The sequence below is a fragment of the Corvus moneduloides genome, chromosome 7, assembly GCF_009650955.1.
Source record: "Corvus moneduloides isolate bCorMon1 chromosome 7, bCorMon1.pri, whole genome shotgun sequence".
Classification (NCBI taxonomy): Eukaryota; Metazoa; Chordata; class Aves; order Passeriformes; family Corvidae; genus Corvus; species Corvus moneduloides.
Window position 1 is genome coordinate 8641394 of NC_045482.1, and position 18072 is coordinate 8659465.

General features: G+C 37.7%; 1 protein-coding gene across 7 annotated transcripts in view; it reads left to right on the top strand.

The window, feature by feature from the left end:
* Positions 1-17396, top strand: part of MYO1B (myosin IB) — a 110197-nt gene extending 92801 nt beyond the window's left edge. For 5 of the 7 annotated variants that reach the window (XM_032114081.1, XM_032114084.1, XM_032114083.1 and 2 more), the window contains 8 exons: positions 1327-1413; positions 4538-4612; positions 5018-5152; positions 6002-6108; positions 9008-9140; positions 10671-10823; positions 11713-11840; positions 14396-17396. In XM_032114081.1, coding sequence (XP_031969972.1) covers positions 1327-1413; positions 4538-4612; positions 5018-5152; positions 6002-6108; positions 9008-9140; positions 10671-10823; positions 11713-11840; positions 14396-14519 — 942 coding nt within the window. In that variant the 3' untranslated portion in view covers positions 14520-17396. The remainder of the gene's footprint in view (positions 1-1326; positions 1414-4537; positions 4613-5017; positions 5153-6001; positions 6109-9007; positions 9141-10670; positions 10824-11712; positions 11841-14395) is intronic. The other 2 variants (XM_032114086.1, XM_032114087.1) reach the window with 1 other exon arrangement.
* The last annotated feature ends 676 nt before the right edge of the window (positions 17397-18072 follow it).

Here is an 18072-nt window from a genome sequence, read left to right on the forward strand (position 1 = left end):
ATGGTTTAGTAGTTATTTTTATCAACTGGCTCACAGGAATTTAGTGAAAAATTGTCTCCTTATTCCTTAAATAGAAATAATCTAAATATAATAATATATATGTATATAAAGATAATAATCTAAATTGAATTAAGATTAGAAAAATAATTAGTCTCTGATAAGAGAGACAACTTTTTATTGGTGTGATCTTTTATCTTTTCTTGGGGGAAAAGTTAGAACAAAAGTTCTTAAAAGTTATCATCAGAAGTCTCTTGCTTTACCAAAAACCCCACAAACAAAAAAATAAAGTAAGAGTGAACCTCAAGTACTCAGTTTCCTTCCTTTTCACAAGATAGACAAATACTTAGCTTTGCATAGTTCTTGCTTTTACAGTGCTGTGCAGTAGGAGCTTTTCTGCCTAGCAGATGAGTGGAAACATAATGTTTGAGTCTACATCCACTGCACATTAACCTTTCCATCTGCACCAGAAGAGCATGACTGGCACAGGCTGGAACTGCTGCTGCACAAGTCTGATAACTTACAACTTGACAAGGGCAGATACAGGGCTAGAGCTGCTCTGACTGAGCCTATAATACTGGAACTGTTCCTTGACTGTTGTCATCAGATAACTGAATAAAAATGTGCTGGTATCTCCTAAAATGCGACATTCTGTTAAGTTGCCCACACATGCCTCAAATTGCTTTCCTGAAATGGAGTGATTGATGAAAAGTAGGAAGGTGCCTACCTCTTTGTACATGAGGAATGCACTAGGTTTGATGGCTCTGCCCCTTAATTCCACACAGACATCATTTACCAGGCTGGAGAATTTTTTTTTTTAAATACATAAAGATCAAAATAAAAAATAACCTTCAGAATAAAAGCCCTCGTTACAGTGCTGGAAAGTCACCATGACACGTAGTTTCAGAGCTGATTCTGTCCTGCCCAGGCACTTGCCAGTGGAAGAAGTGACTAGATAGTGAGATTTTACTAAGTCTTGATTTTCATACACATCGTTTTGATCACGAAACTGCAGGGAAAGCTCTCCCATTAGGATCAAGTTATGAGATGTGTGCACAGAAGAGAGGAGGAGGAAAGGCTGACAGTGAATAACAGGGCTGACAAAATTCCCACCTGTACTTGCCCCTTCAGCAGCAGTGGAGGCTTTCTTGACCTTCTCTGTGGCTTCACACCAACTCACATGGGCATGTTGGGTGTCAAAGGTCAAGCGCTGCTGCTCCATCCCTTTCCCTCCTGGTTGTAAACCTGTTTGGTTTGGGAGAGGCGTTTCCTGGTCGTTGTGCTGTCTGCATCGGGCTGTCTCTTTTGTTCACTCTCTGAACCCTTTAGGCTCGGAGGGAGTTGAAACGCTTGAAGGAGGAGGCTAGGCGTAAGCATGCTGTGGCAGTCATTTGGGCTTACTGGCTTGGACTGAAGGTACTTTCTCCAACACTCCCATCTGTCAACATGAACTCAATGAAGCGTGGCACACTACTTACTAACACTTAATAAACAAGCAGTTGTGTGGGCTCACTAGAAGGAGTGGGTTTTTTTTACATTGTTTAACTTTGTCATGGACTTGGCTGAAAAAGTCGTAAGCTGAAAGTGCCTCACAGCAACATTTAGGCATCGAGACTTTTTTTATCATATCCGGAATCGCAGCTTTCAAGAGACAGACAAAAGTCAGATTAAAGGGACTCTATTACAGTTGTTGACTTAAAAAAACTGACCTACCTTGGCAAAGGTCCTACCTGGAAAGATTACAAGGATGTATTTTCTGGTTGTGACTTCTGCTTGTTTGAACAGGAAGTAGGGTGGAAGCGTCTGACTCTCACTGCTGCTCACAGTAGACCCCTGATCCCAGTGTCAAGGAGGGCATGGTGTAAAGCCAATGGTCATGTCCTGTTGCATCCAGAAGCCTTTTTAGGGCCTGGCATTGCACACAGCTACCTGTGGCTTGTGACAGCTATGAATTCCTAGAGAAATTGAGATGTGGAAAAGTGTTTTGTTTTCCGTCCCTTGCTTTCAAGGACTGGTTGGCAAAAGAAAACACATCTGTAATCTGGAAAAAAGTAGTTCTGCTCTGTAAATAGACTATGAAAATGGCATCTTCAGATGTTTCAGGTCTGTGCCCAAATGATTTACATAACACAGTTTCACAGATGCAGTCCCGAAGAACTGCGGAAATCTGAATCTGTTTGGTTTGGCTGGGGGTGACTTCTGCTAATAGGGCTGTTGTAGACTACAGAGGTATGAAAGGAACAATTCACTCAGTAATGCAGAGTAAAGTTCAGCTCTCATATTCTTGTACTTATCCTGACAGTGATGAAATGGGAAAAATAGTTAGAAAACATATATATAATACATGTTCATCTGTGTTTAAAAAAATCCATTTCAATACATACATGGAAACCAGAGCTGGAAAATACAAAGGAGCCATTTTAAGAAGTCATTCTGCAGATCAGAATCACACTTTGGGTACTACTGCCAAAGTAGGTCTGTTTTTATGATTTTAAAACAAGGATATGTCCCTCCTGAGAACTCAGAGGCTGTTTTATATCAAACAGTGGCATTTAAATGCAAACTGATAATTCCAAAACCTTTAGGGTGCGTTACAGCAGGAATACATCTCTGCAGTCTGTGGCATGGTTTTTGGTGAGTTTGTTAAATAGCATAAGCAACATTTCCAATTTCCATCTCACCTGAAATACACAGATTTTTCTGAATAAGACCATAGTCTGTCATTCCAATACATCACTGTTACCACAGGTAGTTTGAAGGCAAAGTGTTTTCACCTGTGACATGCAAGGCTGAAGAATTGAAATTGATACAAACAGGCAAGATTAAACCATTAAGTTGTGAAGATTTTGTTACTTGTTGGTTTTATTTGATTATATGCCGAGTAGATTTTAATAGCATTTGTGCTACTTTCCAGATTTAGGCTTTTCTGGAGCAGCTTGCATTTCTCAGTGCTTGCTTTGCAGCTTCCCTGCAGCACCAATAGGATGTCTATTAGTCCCTTTCTTCCAAATTAATTTGCCCACCTTGCAGCTCGCAAAGAATAATATAAAGCAAGATCATTAGGGAGAGTCTATGAGAACATGGTGAGATTTGGGATGACTGTGGTTGGAGTGGCTTTGAGCGTGTTAATTACCATCCCTGAATAATTAATAAAGGATGTACTCTAATTATAGAGCACTAAGCCTTGCAGAAAATGAGTGAATAAGAACTCGAATATTTTTTTCTTATAAAGTGAGGAGGAAAAAATTATCCGCTGAATTTGCATAGAATGATGACAGCTGAATGCTGCCAGTTTTGTTGATGCATCTTAATGTGTGATTAAGCAAAACTTGTTTACTTGTGGGGTGTTTTTAGTCCCCAAATGATGACAGATTCTTGCTTTCCAAATGCTGGTTTATCTCAAAATGCATGAGTCACTATGAGGCAGAAGGGGGTGCCAGGGTAAATTTTTTTCTGTAAGTTGGTGGGGATTTTATTCTTTGGGTTTCCCTTTATATTCTGGTAACACAGAAGCCAGCAACACACAGTGAGTTAGCTAAAACCACTAAATTTTGCTCTGGGGTGAATTATGCAAAGCCACGATGTTTTCCCTGGGTTTTGCCCAGAACCCATAACAGGTGTGTTGCAGGCTGTGCCAGAGTTTGCAAAAAAAGTTGGGGGATGTTTCGGCTGACTTGAGGTGAGCCTGGGTGTCACATAAAACTGCAAACCAGTTGGGCCTTCTCTGGTTGCCTTTTCTGAATTTTGATTTATGCTGATTAACATTGATAGAAAAGGCAAAACAAGTACTCTGAAACTTGCACTTCTAAGGACATATTAAAAGTTAATGTCACCAGCAAAAATTGTTTCGATGATCACTTTTTTGATTTTTTTTTTTAATTGTATTGGTTTTTAAATAAATTTTGGGAGCAAATATCAAGTTTGCTGACATTAAGCAGTCTTTGTGTTGATTTTCTGCTCTTACCAAGCACCAAAATCTTATTTTTCTTTCAGAATGAAGACTGCTTGTGTGAAAAGAGTTTTTTCATGCAGAAGTGTGCTCTGAAAAAAAAGAATTCCCTTTTTATTATTGAAAACTCTGTGTATTAAGAATTTTAATGGAGAAAAATCTGAAAATTTCTCCAGTTAACTCTGTAATTAACATCAAATCAGTGTCACTTCAGACACAAGAAAATTGTGCCATCGCTGGTGATGCCTCACTTTTTCCAGTCCAGCTTTATGCAAAAGCTTATTGAAAATAGATTCATGCTGTGAATTTGACAATATTTGAATAATTTGGCTTTTTGGAGGGAAGTATTTCAAATTCCTTGTTAAATTTGCAAATAATTGCACTCAGGTCAGCCGAGGTATCTTTCAGACATCTTGGTCCATGGTCTGTTTCACATATTTTAACTGTGACCAGGTGATGTTCCTATTTCAGGAACTCTTTGCAGTACATATGCTTGTTTTAATGTTTTCTACCATAGAGCTTTTTAAAAGAATACCTGTGCAAACAAATACTTTCTTTTTATTAATTTTGAAGGTTTGTTTAACTTTCCAGGTCCGTAGAGAATACAGGAAATTCTTCAGAGCCAATGCTGGAAGAAAAATTTATGAATTTACCCTTCAGAGAATTGTATGTATATATCTGTACAAAGCACATGTACACTTTCTGTGTTTTAAGTTTTTATTTTCTATCAAATACAACAACTGTGTTATGGCCTTGATAGTCCTTGTAAGGAAATGTCCAAGATAAGCACATGGAAAAGTGACAAATTAATATTCTGATATTGTAAAGAAAGGATAGTGATAGTATTTGGTGGTGTAGGAATGGTATGAAATATTTGCCACAGTTCTGTGATATCTAATCTGCATTTCCAGTATACCTGGCTTTTAAAATCCATATTCTGGCTTATGAGAGCTGAGAGTTGCAGTTTGGTAACTGTGCTTTTTAATCACAGAGCAGCTGCTTTTCCTTGCGTACTTCAATAACTCTGATATTTGAACATTAATAAAACATCTTGCTTCAATTTTATCACAGATGCAAAAATACTTCTTGGAAATGAAGAATAAGATGCCTTCTTTATCACCAATAGATAAAACCTGGCCAGCGAGGCCTTACCTTTTCTTGGATTCAACTCACAAAGAACTAAAGAGGATTTTCCATTTGTGGAGGGTAGGACACATTCTGGTCCAGTCTGTGCAGAACTTCTTCCCATGATTCTCAACAGTTTTGTTCACAAAGGGTCTATTTTTAGGATGTATTTCCTTCAATTCCAGCCAGGATAATTTTATTTCTTTGGAAGGAGTATGTTTTTTGGTCATTGCCTTTGGCTTGCAAGGGATATAACTATCCTGGCTACTCCTTTCTGGGGCTAGGGGGAAAGGTTTGCTTCCTGCCATCCGCCTGTTAATTAATAGCTTGTAATACTTGTGTCCATGGCCAGGACTTAGACCAATGCTGGAAGTGCTGGGTGGAATTTTTTGCTTAGGAGCTGTGGTTAGCTGAAATTTGTTTTGGATCTTTGGACGGAGAGAACAGCGAGAATCTGTACAAATGCTGATGGGACTGTTTTACTGATCTTGTGGGCTGTGTTTTCTGTGAATTGTCAAGGAACAGTTTTTCTTTCTGAGCCTGCAAAATTCACCCTCTCAGCTATGGTTTTTTTTCTTTCTCTCTGCCTATACAAGCTTCCAAATCCGTGGAACTGTATGTATGTTTCTGTGAAGCTTTTTAGCACAGTCTTCCAATAACTGGTATCTCATAGATTAAGCTCGTGTTCGAGTGCAACATGCTTACATTAGATGTCCTATATATTGTTTCTGGTGTAATTCAGAAGTATCTAGAATGGGTGAGGAGAAAACTGCCTCTCCTGTTTATTACAGTGGCATGTAGGATGGAGCTGAGTCACTTTAGAAGCATACAAAGAATGTGCATCTTGAGCAATGAGCAAACATTAGTCTGTGGTGCTGTGAGATTGGGAAAGATAATTTTATGGTTTGTTTAATATATCCTGTTTTGTAGTGTAAAAAGTACAGAGATCAGTTCACAGATCAGCAGAAGCTTATATATGAAGAAAAACTGGAAGCAAGTGAACTTTTCAAGGACAAGAAGGCTTTATATCCAGCCAGGTAATGACTGATTCTGCTGCCTTTAGTGTACAAGAAATTCTATATCCTTCTGTAGATTTGGGAAACTAAGTAAGATTTTGCGTTTTACCTTAAGCAGGAAAGTGTATTTTCCTTGTTTGACAACATCCCTCCATCATTTGACTTTATCATCCTGAAAACTGACCTCAGTTAGAAGCAAACTTAGCTGTTGTTACAGCCACTAATCCTGTGATACCAAGAACTTCTGTTCAGAATCCATGGTGGTTTGTTGTTTGAACCCCCCATGACCTGTTCACGTTGTAAAAGTTTGGGGAACTTGCAGAACCCTTTCCCCTCGTTTCCATCAGGCTGTTTCCTGCAATGATAAAGGCAGAGTGAGCTGGGAGGCTGTAAGTGACAATGTCACTCCCTCCCAGATGAGCTGTGCTGGGGAGCTCTCCTGTGTTCAAAGTCAGCACATTTCACCATCATGCTCTAAGGTGAAGACTGGGTAATTTAACAGTTAGATACACTGGTGCATATCTTTTTGCAAGGATACTTTTAAAAAAGTTCTATTTCCATTTTAGGTTCTGTTTTCTTTTTTTTCTTTTTAATCATGTGAAATCTCTTCAAATAAGTTCTTTGGTTTCTCAGATTATTGAGTTCTCTAAAACTGACAGATTCTTGTCATTGCTATCTACAGAGCTAGCATTACTCAAGAAAGTACAGTAGTATCTGATTTTATTTAAGGAATGCACTTCTTTTGGTATGCAATAAAACTGACAAAAGAGAGATGTCCTTGAAATAAGTTGGCTTACACTTTTTAAGTGAATATGAGCTTATAAATTGTATTTTTTTCTTGAAAACAAACATCTTGTCCATCTCAAGAGAGTTTTCTTGTAGAAGCTGAAATTTGAGCTGAGCAGGAGCAATTTAAATGAGAAGCAAGGTTCGGCAGAGGGAGGAATGGGAATCTGCAAGAGTTTATGAGAACAGTTCCATGCGTGGACAAGCTCTGCTTGTTGTTTGTGTGTTTCCTTGGGTTTATTTTGTGTCATTTTTTTAATTGAGACATTTCCTGTTTTCCTGTAATGGGCTCAGTGTATGTTTCTCTTTTTTTCCCTTCAGTAGATCACTTATTTAATGGCTATATATGCTAGCTTGTGGTTTGTTCCTTATTTGCTTTGGGATGTCTTTTTATGCTGCTGGGAAAAGAGAAAGATTGTGCCTTTGGACTTTCCTAGGGACAAGCAGGTTGTTTTAGGTTTTAGTCAGTATGCATCTGATCAGCAGAGAGCTCATTGGGAAGGAAGGAATTCTATTTATATCCCTGGTTTGGTACTTTTTACACCAAGGCTGAACAATGAAATAATATACAGCAAAATATATTTATATTATTTATATCTATATTTGTATTTATGTTTATATTTATATCTAAAACTCATATATATATATATATATATATATATATATGTATGTGAGTAGTTTTTATCCAAGACATTCTTAAATAGTATACATGATAGAGGAACTGTTGATTCATTTCAGTTTTAGTTGTAACTTGTCATCGTTTGATCAGGGATGAAGTCCACAGGGAATGTACTGTTTTGATGACTATGATTTCATAATGCTAATTAATAAAAACCAAAAAACCCTGAAGCTCCAACATAGTGGAAAGTTGGAATGCTTCCCCCACCCTGCATTCATTTAGAAACATTTCCATCTCTTTTTGTCTGGTATTCAGAGCTGATTAGCTCCTACTGTTGTTTTGTTGGGGTTTTTTTTAATAGGCCTAAGGGTAGAGAAAATTACTGTATAAAATTTCTGATTAATTAGTATGATAATGGTTCATAGGATATGGCTAATTTTCTGTGTATAGTATAATTATTTAAGAAGAGAGAGGGACTTGTGGGTACTAAAATTCAAGTACCCTTCCTCTTCTTTCCCATTTATCTGTGTGCCAGATTGCAATTGCAAAGGCAATGCTGTTCCACATACTGTACTGGTTTCTCTTGGGCTCCAGTCTTGGCAGGGCTTTGCTTGAATACTTTGACTGTACTTAAAGTGATTATTTAAAGTGACTTCCAAACAAAGCAAGCAGCGACTGTATTCACCAATTCTTGACCTGTAGTGAAGCCCTTACTTTAACACCCTAAAGTGTATAAAGGTGGGGGGATTTGGAAGTGGAGCAGATCTTGACAAAGAGCTGCTCCATGCTTCACAAACAACAGCAGATCTTGAAGGCAAGTTCATGTCTGTCACTGAAGTCCTGCCTGTCAGTATCAATACTCTGTCAGTCCTACTGAGGTTTTATTTTCTGTTTTCACAGGGACTCTTACTGGGTGATTTTAAATCATAGTTGGCTGCATATGCAAGGATGTCCATGTGCCTGATATCCAAAGAAATTTGGCCCATTTAATTGGAAAATGCTTCCAGAGCAAGAAAAAACCCTATTCTGTCTTTGGTGATAACTTTCTCTTCATTCACCATCGCTGGGCTGTTAGTGTGTATAAGATTCTGTATCTAATACACATGCCATTTCTTACCCCTCCTCCTTTCTCCCTTCCCCTGGGATGATGTGCTGGGGGATACATCCACACAACTTTGCAGCAATTCCCATGTTATTTTCTGCTGGCACGCTCTGCCTGCTTGGCACAGATTAATGCTGGCACCAGTGTGCTGAGTGAACAGGTACAAAAGGTGGGCATTGAGAGTAGAGGTTTCTGGCTTGTTAAGACTATTCCCTCACTAAAAGTGAAGCAGCAAGTAACTTCCCCTGGAAGAGGGTGTGCCAAAGCTTGAGGAAGTTTCTAGCTGTATAGCCAGAAATGTATTGAAAATTATATTTGGGGCATCTCCTCATGAAGCCTGTGATGGTGTCAGGTTTGCTTCTTCCTCGAGATTCGTATTTAACTCGTGTTTCCTTTGCCTTTCTTTCGGGCAGTGTTGGGCAGCCATTCCAAGGGGCTTACTTGGAGATCAGCGAGAACCCCAAGTACAAAAAACTCACAGATGCCGTGGATGAAAAGATCATTATTGCAGAAGTTGTGAATAAGATCAATAGAGCCAATGGGAAGGTAATCAAATGGATTTGATTTATCCAGAAGGGTAGATAATTTTTGTTATAAATACACTGGAAGTGAGACTCGTAATAGTCTGAGGATTTTTTAAAATAATGTGTATTTTTAAGGGTGCAGGACTGGAAATGTTGGTTTTATGTAATTGGGTGATTTTAACCACCTCTTTTAAACTTACATGAAGATTACTAAAATACTGTTTTGTAGTTTCCAGTGACTTTTCAAAAAAAAAAAATTGTATCTCATCAACTGGTAACAGACTGTATTGTGTCACAACTAAATGTGGTCTCTGTACTCAGCTAAGGTCTTCTATTTGCCAATTAAAGAAAAACATTTAGAGAATATTGTTCTTCTTCAAGTATTTAGAAAACTTAACTTTTCAAAGTCCACGCTGTCAGTCAAGCTTCTGATTATCACATTTTATTATCTCTTAAAATTATGAGTGGTATACTCTGCTAGCTTTGCCTGTCTTCCAAAGCTCTTTGGAATGAAGAGGCAAGTTTCTTGTATAATTTGAATAGAATTGTTAAATATGGTGGGTACTTTTTTATTCGGCCAACACAGAACACATTTTGCATTTAAATTGTACTTATTAAAACAGGAAGTATTATTCTACCTTAGTACATTTAATAGCTTTCACCATATCTGTCTAAATATTAGAAGTAGTAGATCTCAACTTCTCAGATGTAGATGTCATTTATGCATTTGTAGGAGTGAAATTAGGTTGCCTGTTGTTGATGCCGAGTTAATTTTCTGGTTTAGAAGAAACTAATTAAATGAAGACAGTATCTTTCCTGTACTTGCACAGGCTACAGCTCTCAAGATGGAAAAAAAAAAAAAAAAAAATTAATGAACTATGGTTCTATGTGCTTAATGCAGCTACTTCTTAATTCTAATAAAGATTTTATTATTTAAAAGTTTACAGGAGAAAAAGCTGCATGTGGATTAAGTTCTCATTTCTCTTTCTTACTATTTTCTAAGACAAATTTAGGAACACACATTTCATGCTTTAAAAATATTTGTCTTTTGAAAATATGAATGCTTATCCTCCTAAAGGGTAATTCCAATAGATAAAGGGAGGAGAACATAATTCTGAAAAATACTTATATGATTTGTGTTGCTCTGCATCATAGTTTTGGTGAATAATGGTCAGTATAGAGACTTAGTGTGTGATGATTTTCCTGGAGATTTTAAATTAAAGAGCATGAAAAATTAGGTTATCCCGATTTGCATAGTTTCAGAGTTTCACTTTCTGAATTTTACAGCTGTAAGCTAGTAATTAGAGGAACTGTTTATACCTAAGCATATGTGCCAAAATGAGCTAAGCTTCTCAATCTATAATTAGACACATAAATAAATTTGACCTGATTTTAACTGATCTGCAGCTTTTACTGAACATCAGATGTTCACGTGTGCTAACGTGGGCCAAGCTTTTTAACTCTATGAACTCCTTGGAGTCTTAGTAGGTGCTTAATGAAAACCAGTTCTCTCCTCATGTAGACAATGTTCTGCATTTTTGCATTTTCACAGGCTGCGTCCAGGATTTTCTTACTAACCAAAAATAATGTTCTTCTTGCGGACCAAAAATCTGGGACTATCAAGTCAGAGGTTCCATTGGGAGACGTTACCAAGGTGTCCATGAGCTCCCAAAATGATGGATTCTTTGCAGTGCACCTCAAGGAGGTTGGTTACCACTCCGTCACACCACGACGACGGTTTTACATGCAGTGATGTAAAACCTGTTTGTTAATTATCCTGTAGCATTAAATCATACAGGTTAGCTCGTAGGCTTAGAAATTTACTGAACTTTGCCATAGCTGAAAAAACTTTGATTTAAAGCTACTGAAGCCAAATGAGAACAGTTATTACATTATGAACGATCGCTTAACTGTGAAAATCAGACTTCATTCTTCACTTCAGCCTCTTCAGGATCAGAGTTTTCCACTTGTAATATGGTTCAGGTACTTTGTGCCAGTGTTTTCCTTACATATACTGGTAGAATATTTCTCTCTTCTTTATGGGATGCCAAGAAGTCCAGGGTGAGGCACAGTTAATTTGTTACTCAGTTCTAAAGAACTTAGCTCAGTGCTATATTTGCCTCACTGCACTGTAACCATTGCTCTGCTAAAATCATTAAGCTGGCATCTGTATTCTAGCCTAAATGGATTTGAAGACTGTTATATACAGTGTCTTTTCATACCTGCTGCCATCATCCTCAGCCTGGTGTTGGTAATTTGCTTTTGTTCCTTTCTGCACGTACTGGAAGCTTGCTGTGGTGTATCCAGATGAGGGAGACAGAAACACTACAGTTTTGTAGGACAAATGAAGATGATGCTCCTTTAGGACCAGAAGGGATTTTTTTTACCTTTCTCAACTGGTTTGTAGATTATTTGGGAGCAAATGGCTTTTTGATCCTATACACTGCACTGCATTCCCTGTTTAATTTGCAGGACAAAAGATTGTTGTTTCCTTAAACTGGGAAGAGAAGACTCCTTGTAAATCCTCCTGCTTGGCTGCCATTTAATCGTACTCAAGGTTTTGGTAGTCCTAACTACTTTCTTTCCTGTTTCAGGGTTCAGAAGCTGCCAGTAAAGGAGATTTCCTGCTCAGCAGCAATCACCTTATTGAAATGGCCACTAAACTTTACCGCACTACTCTCAGCCAAACCAAACAGAAGCTCAACATTGAGATATCTGATGAGTATGTTTCTTGTTTGTTTAAGAGTACATTTGCTTCAATGCAGCATGCTAAAAAGTCAAGTATCTAGTGTCAGAATAACAAAACACTGTTGTGTAGCTAATACTTCTTTTCTCTTGACAGAATACTTGTAAAGAAGGATCCAATTTTCAGTGTGTGCTCGTTATAGTATTCATTTTGGCTTTTATGTCCCTGAAAGTCATTACAGAAAATGTGCTTTTGTTAAAGTAGTTTCAAATAGGGCTGTGAAGCAGAACTGCTGCTGTAGAAATAATCAAGAGTTACTACATTTAAGAGAACAGCTTTGCATGTGACTGAAAAGTTCACCAATTTCTATGAGATATTTATAGATTAGAGTGGACACTAGGTGCCAAGTTCTCCTGAAAACAACCAAAACCAGAATACAAAACCCCTCCCCAATTCAATGTAGGTTTATTAAGCTCTACCTTCTCTCTTGTGAAGGTGAAACAACCTATTGTTTTTTTGTTTTTTTCATTGTTTAAAAGCTTTGTGTGATAAAAAGTTTGCATCTCAAAATAGTATTTCTTTCTGCTTGGTACAGTTTCATATTTTGGCCTTAAATAAGAACTGCCCTTGTGGTGTTTTTAGCTATGGAATAAAGGTGTTTGTGTGTGTGTGTGTGAACTCCTGAAGTTTGCTGAGGAAGAGTCCCTCACTTAGTCCACCATTGTCATGCACTCCTTTTGTTCTGTGAAGTGACCCCTCTTTTCAGCAGTGTTGATTTGGTGGGTTTATTCATTTTGAATAAAGAAGAAAATTTGGAACCCTTTAACAACAGTGAAATAAATTTCCTGTAGGCAAAAATGGAACCTTTTTATCTGGCTGCACCACACTGTGTGTGTTCTAGAGTCATGGTAGTGGGTACAGTTTGTTCAGATTTGAGGATTTATTAAAAGGCTAATTTTGCTCTTTCCTTGAAAAGAAAATCTGCCATTTTCCTTTTTTCTGTTACCAGGTATCATTTAATTTGCTCAAGGGTGTGTGTTTTTCAGTCTCTAAGAGTGTGGCTATTCCCAGTAAGCTTCTAGTTTAAGGGGAGCTACACAGGAATAAACTAAAGCAAAGTTTAAGCATGCATTGCACTAGTCTGGAGTGCCTGCTTACCTTAGGTCTGGAAAACAGCCTACTTTCAAGGAGTCTTTCTTGCTTTTCGGGATGTGGTTTTTGTTTCTTCTCTTGCAGATTAAAAACATTCATGTGTGTATTGCTATTGAGTTTATCCAGACTAAGTAATTTTAAGCTTTGCAGAGTCCCATCTCTGTTGATGGTGAAGCAGGAGTCTCTTCTCCTAGAGTTTAATCTAGAGTTTAGACACAAGTGCAACTAGGAATTAAGAGGAAAATGTAGCCTCATTTTGATTATCCTGCTTTTTGGGAAGAGAGCTGATACAAGAATGCTGTTGATGCAGGGGTATGTTTAGGAAGAGACACACCATTCACATGTATAATATTGGAACAGTGGGTGTAGGAGAATGCAGCTCTGGTGATGAGACAATGGCTGTAAGAGCTGCTCACGTTTTTGGAGTGCCTGCATGGCTGGGAGTACTGAGCAAGCTCTGAGTGTCTGGGCTGTGCAGCAGGAAAGCAGGACCGAAGGGCAGCTCAGCGCAGCAGAGGCCACTTCCTCCCCTGAGCTCTGCCGTCAGCTTGATTTGTGGTTTCCGGCTGCAGAGCAAATTCTTTGAAGTTTTTGGCCTCTGCTGGAGGACTTTTTAAGGATGCTAAAAGGGAAAATCGGCTGTATTACAAAGGACTTTTTAGGTCAGCAACCACTGCATGTGAGCCAAGAGGCAGCACTGCCTTGCTTATTGCTTTTAATTTCTCTATCCAGATCAGTTAGAGGTTAGAGGCTCCACAAGGAGCCTGTTGGTTTTTTGTGTTTTGGGTTTTTTTAGGCAATTCTCTGTATTCAGTGAAATTTCCCTTCCAGTAAAAAGTGAAGAGTCAAATCCAGATTAATTTACCCAGAACTTTAGAATTTAGAAAATGTCTAAATTTGGAGATTGCTGGGCAGGAAGTGAATTTTCCCAGTTGCCGAGCAGGGGCCTATAAAGGCCAACTAAGGATTAGACGTATGAGAGGTGCTAAAATACCAGATGTACTAAATTACATGTAAACCAGAAGAAAAGCACTCCCAATGTTGCTATAGAAGTATTGACCTTCCTTCCATGAAAACAGAGAAGTCCCTTTGGCTGACAGTGAAGTAGTTGGAAATAGTCTTCGCTGCGTTTCTGGTACATTAGAAATTCTGTTTCAAACTGCTTTTTTTTCTAAAGGAATATCAAACTAACTTCTTGTAAAATGTCCACAGTTATAGGCAAAAAGCAATACTTAAGAGATACTACCTGAAGGAGATTCTTGCCATTCCATAACCTATGGCTTTTTAAATTTATTCCCCAACTCTTTATTATTAATACAGAGCTGAAAATGACATCTTTTGGAGTGATGCTTAGAACCAACAGGAAAAGACTTCTGCTCCTCATGTGTCTTTTTTTTTTTCCTGCCCTTAACTAAAATTTTTACTATTCCCTCTCTTAGGTTCCTGGTCCAGTTCAAACAAGAAAAAGTGTGTGTGAAGTTCATACAAGGCAGCCAGAAAAACGGCAACATCCCAACTTGCAAGCGAAAAAACAATCGGCTTCTTGAAGTGGCCGTCCCTTAACTGCAGCTGGTGACTCTCCCTTTCATGGACTTGTTTCTTTGTAATAGTGCAATTTTAGTTGTTTGGTTTTGCTATTTTTATCCCTTTCTGGAGCTGTTGATGGCTAAATAGCTTTAGAAACCCTTGGCAAAACATTTGATCGATCAACTTTGAAATCTTTTTGTCCATGCCAGAGTTTTAACCCTCGAATCGCAGACTTTTATCCAGTGAGGCATTTTTACCAGCTGGCACATATCTGTCATACAACAAATCATTCTCTTTGTTTAGCAGCCGTATTTTAGTGCAGCATAGCATAAACCCACATATTAATGATGAAGTACTCATATTCCTTAGTGTAGAGATCCACTTAACCGGAATGACACGTGGCCTTGATGCTGGGTGGCCATTTGTGCCCGGTGTCCTTTTATCCCGACCTGTCCAGAGGGCTGACAGAGGCTCCTCAGGTCCCACCCCTGTGCAGACCAGTGGAGCAGAGGCTGATACAACAACTCCTGTAGCTCACACTAGGACATATGTAACTCAACCTTCCCATCAATGCAGCACAGAAACATCTAATCCTGCAAAATAGGAGGAATAGATGATTACACAAGCAGCTACACGCATCATTTTATAGAAAAACATGTGGAAATTTCGAAACAGCATTTTTAATTAGGTCAGATGTTTTTAATGACTTTATAAAGTAGAATTCAGCAGAATTAAAGAAGCTTTTTCTTTTTTTCACAAAAGCTATAAAGTTCAAGGCATATTTTCTGTTCTGCTTTTTTTCTTTTAAATTATCAGTTAAGATTAGAGCCTGAAAAATGCAATAGTATTCATAACACAAGTAAATGCTAGTTATTTAAACAGCTAGTTATCAAGTGAAAGGTTTGAGCCTTTCTTTTAAATATTGGCATGTACAATGTGCAATAAAACATACGTGACATTTTGTGAGAATTATTTATAATACACTTTTGTGTGGAAGAGAGAGGATTGGTGCAGACTGCATAGACAATGTAAGGGTTAAAATAGATCTGTTTTGTTAATTTGCAGTTTTTAGAGTGTACACTACAGTTGTCAATTTGGGAAGAATACTTAGAATTTAAAAAAGAAAAAATCCTTAATTTGGGGGTCTGTATATAAATTGGTATTATGATAATAAAACTGTTCTAATTCTGTGCTGTTTGGTACTCCTATGTTATAACCATATTTTTGTACTCCAAACTATTTTATATAACTCGTGTGCCTGATGTAAATGCGTGCACAGAAAATGCAATCAAGAGCCGCATTATAAATCTTCAGTGTAACTGATTGCACTTAATCTTTTATAAGCCACAAGCATTAGCTGAAATCCTTGAGAGGAGAGATGCTTTGCCAGAAGGAAGGAACCGCTCATGTGAAGGGTTTGTGGGATGTGACTGTGTGATTTGTTGATGCGAAGACAGCGGAGAAAGCGCGTTGTATTTTTGCAGTCTGATATAGGACAGATTAAGGCCCTGGCTATCTGATGTGCAGTGCTGGAAGTCTGAGCATAAATAAAAGAAAGATAAAGAAAAGTTCAGAGTCTCCTTCCTGTCCCGGTGGGTATGTGATGTAGCGCTCACAGCTGTGAAGGCTCCTCTGGGTAGTTCAACGTTAAAACAGTGTTCACTGCAATAGGTGTTCAAGTGCTAGTGGTTATTAGTCTGAACAATACAACTGGTTTGGGTTACACCACACTCTGCTTTGGGATTAAATGGTTTTTCTATGATTTGGACACAAAACAATTGTTTTTACAGGCTGCTTCAATGTTGCTGCTAAAAGTCCATACATGTGACCTTGAAAGGTGGGACTAATCAGAAGATCTATTTCCCAAACTGACACAAAGGTGCCTCTTCCTCATAATTGTAGTTCAAACCCTTCTTCAAATAAATGAGTCAGGTTAATAGTTTAATAAAATTTAAATAATTTTACATGTATTGTAATTATAGATGCTTGTGAAGGAAATTTTAGGATAGATTTATGATGCAAAATTATGATACTTGAAAGGAATTGTTCCATTGCCTTAAGAAGACAGCACATAATAATAACAATGTGGCATTTAAAACTCCTAAATCCCGTATTAGAATTTCTGCTCGGGAAAGATTGGAGAGTTTGTAAAACTGTTCACTGTCTTGGAAACCTTTACAGTAAGAACCACACACAGCAAATTCTGAAAATTAATACAAAAGTAAGAAAAACAAACATTTGAAATCTGGTGTAATTCTGTAGTTGTTTGTAGTTAAGAAATGGGAGAGTTTAGATTAAGAACATCTTGATATTTGGCCCATGAAACTAGGGTATTACAGGATAATGTTAGGATATTTGTCCCATCCCAGCCAGGTCCAGTACACATCCCTTCTAGTTTTTGATCTTTGCAGCAAGTCTTAATAGCCATACCTGCAAAAGACTGGAAGAGGGACAAACTCCTCACCTTGGTTTCTCTTGTTTCCTTTCTTTTTTGGGACTTCTGCAATTTTTACCTTACATATTAGCTGGTACTTTGTGACAATTACCTTTTGACTCTTGAATACTTCTCAATGGACAGAGCAAGTTTTGCAGAACATGAATTATTAGATATACTAGCAGAACCATGGCATCTTGATGTTTAGATTTAAGTATCTAGGATGTTGAAAATAAAAATGCAAGGTCATCTAGCCACCTGGACTTTTTTTTTTTCTTTTCCTCTGTTTTCTTTTATAACTGTCTATCAAATGGAGTTGTAAAGAGAAGAGTATTCCTCCCATGGTGCTAACCTTACTTTTGCATCCTTTTACTTTGTAAATGCTATTCTTTCATCTCAAAGCTGGGCAAGGATCATTAAGAAAAAAACTTGTTGCATGATGCTTTCTAGAATCAAATAAAATTCTGTTTCTATACCTATATTTTCTCTATATCTGTATTTTTCTTACTGCAAAAGGAGCAGGTGACTGGTTTTTAGGTTAAATATACACAACACTGGTGTGTGACTTGAAGAAAAAAGAAATTTTTATTTTGTATGTGATTCCTTAAGAGTCATCCTCGGTGATCCACAGTAATATTTTTCAGTCCTTTCCTCATCATAGTTTTTGCTGAAAATTCTACAAACTCAACTTTCCTAACATTGGGCTTTAGACCAATTGCCTGAGAACAGTATTACAGCCAGTTAAACCTGATTTTTAAAAATGGCTTTGTGCCCCAAACCTATCATACTGCATATGTTGTCTTGTGATCTGTTTCTCTCCTTTTATGCTTAACAATTCTATCCTGATTTTTTTTCTATTTTTGTTCAAATTATGGAAGAAAAGAAACTAAAATGTAAAATCAGGAAAAGCATATTCAGTTTTGTGTTTCTTTTCTTTGCCAAAATGAAAGCCTTTTTCTATACATTTCTGGGGGCAAAAATGAAGACTTAATTCAAATTTTTGATGTGAAATGAGAACATTTTCCCCAGTCTGTGTAAAGGTCTCTGTTAATTCTTAAGCTTTTAGATCCTTAATCTTGAAGAACAACATATTTTCTGTATTCTGTAGGAAATGGGCGTGGTTATTTCTAAAGGATTGCTCAGTAGTGTGATGGT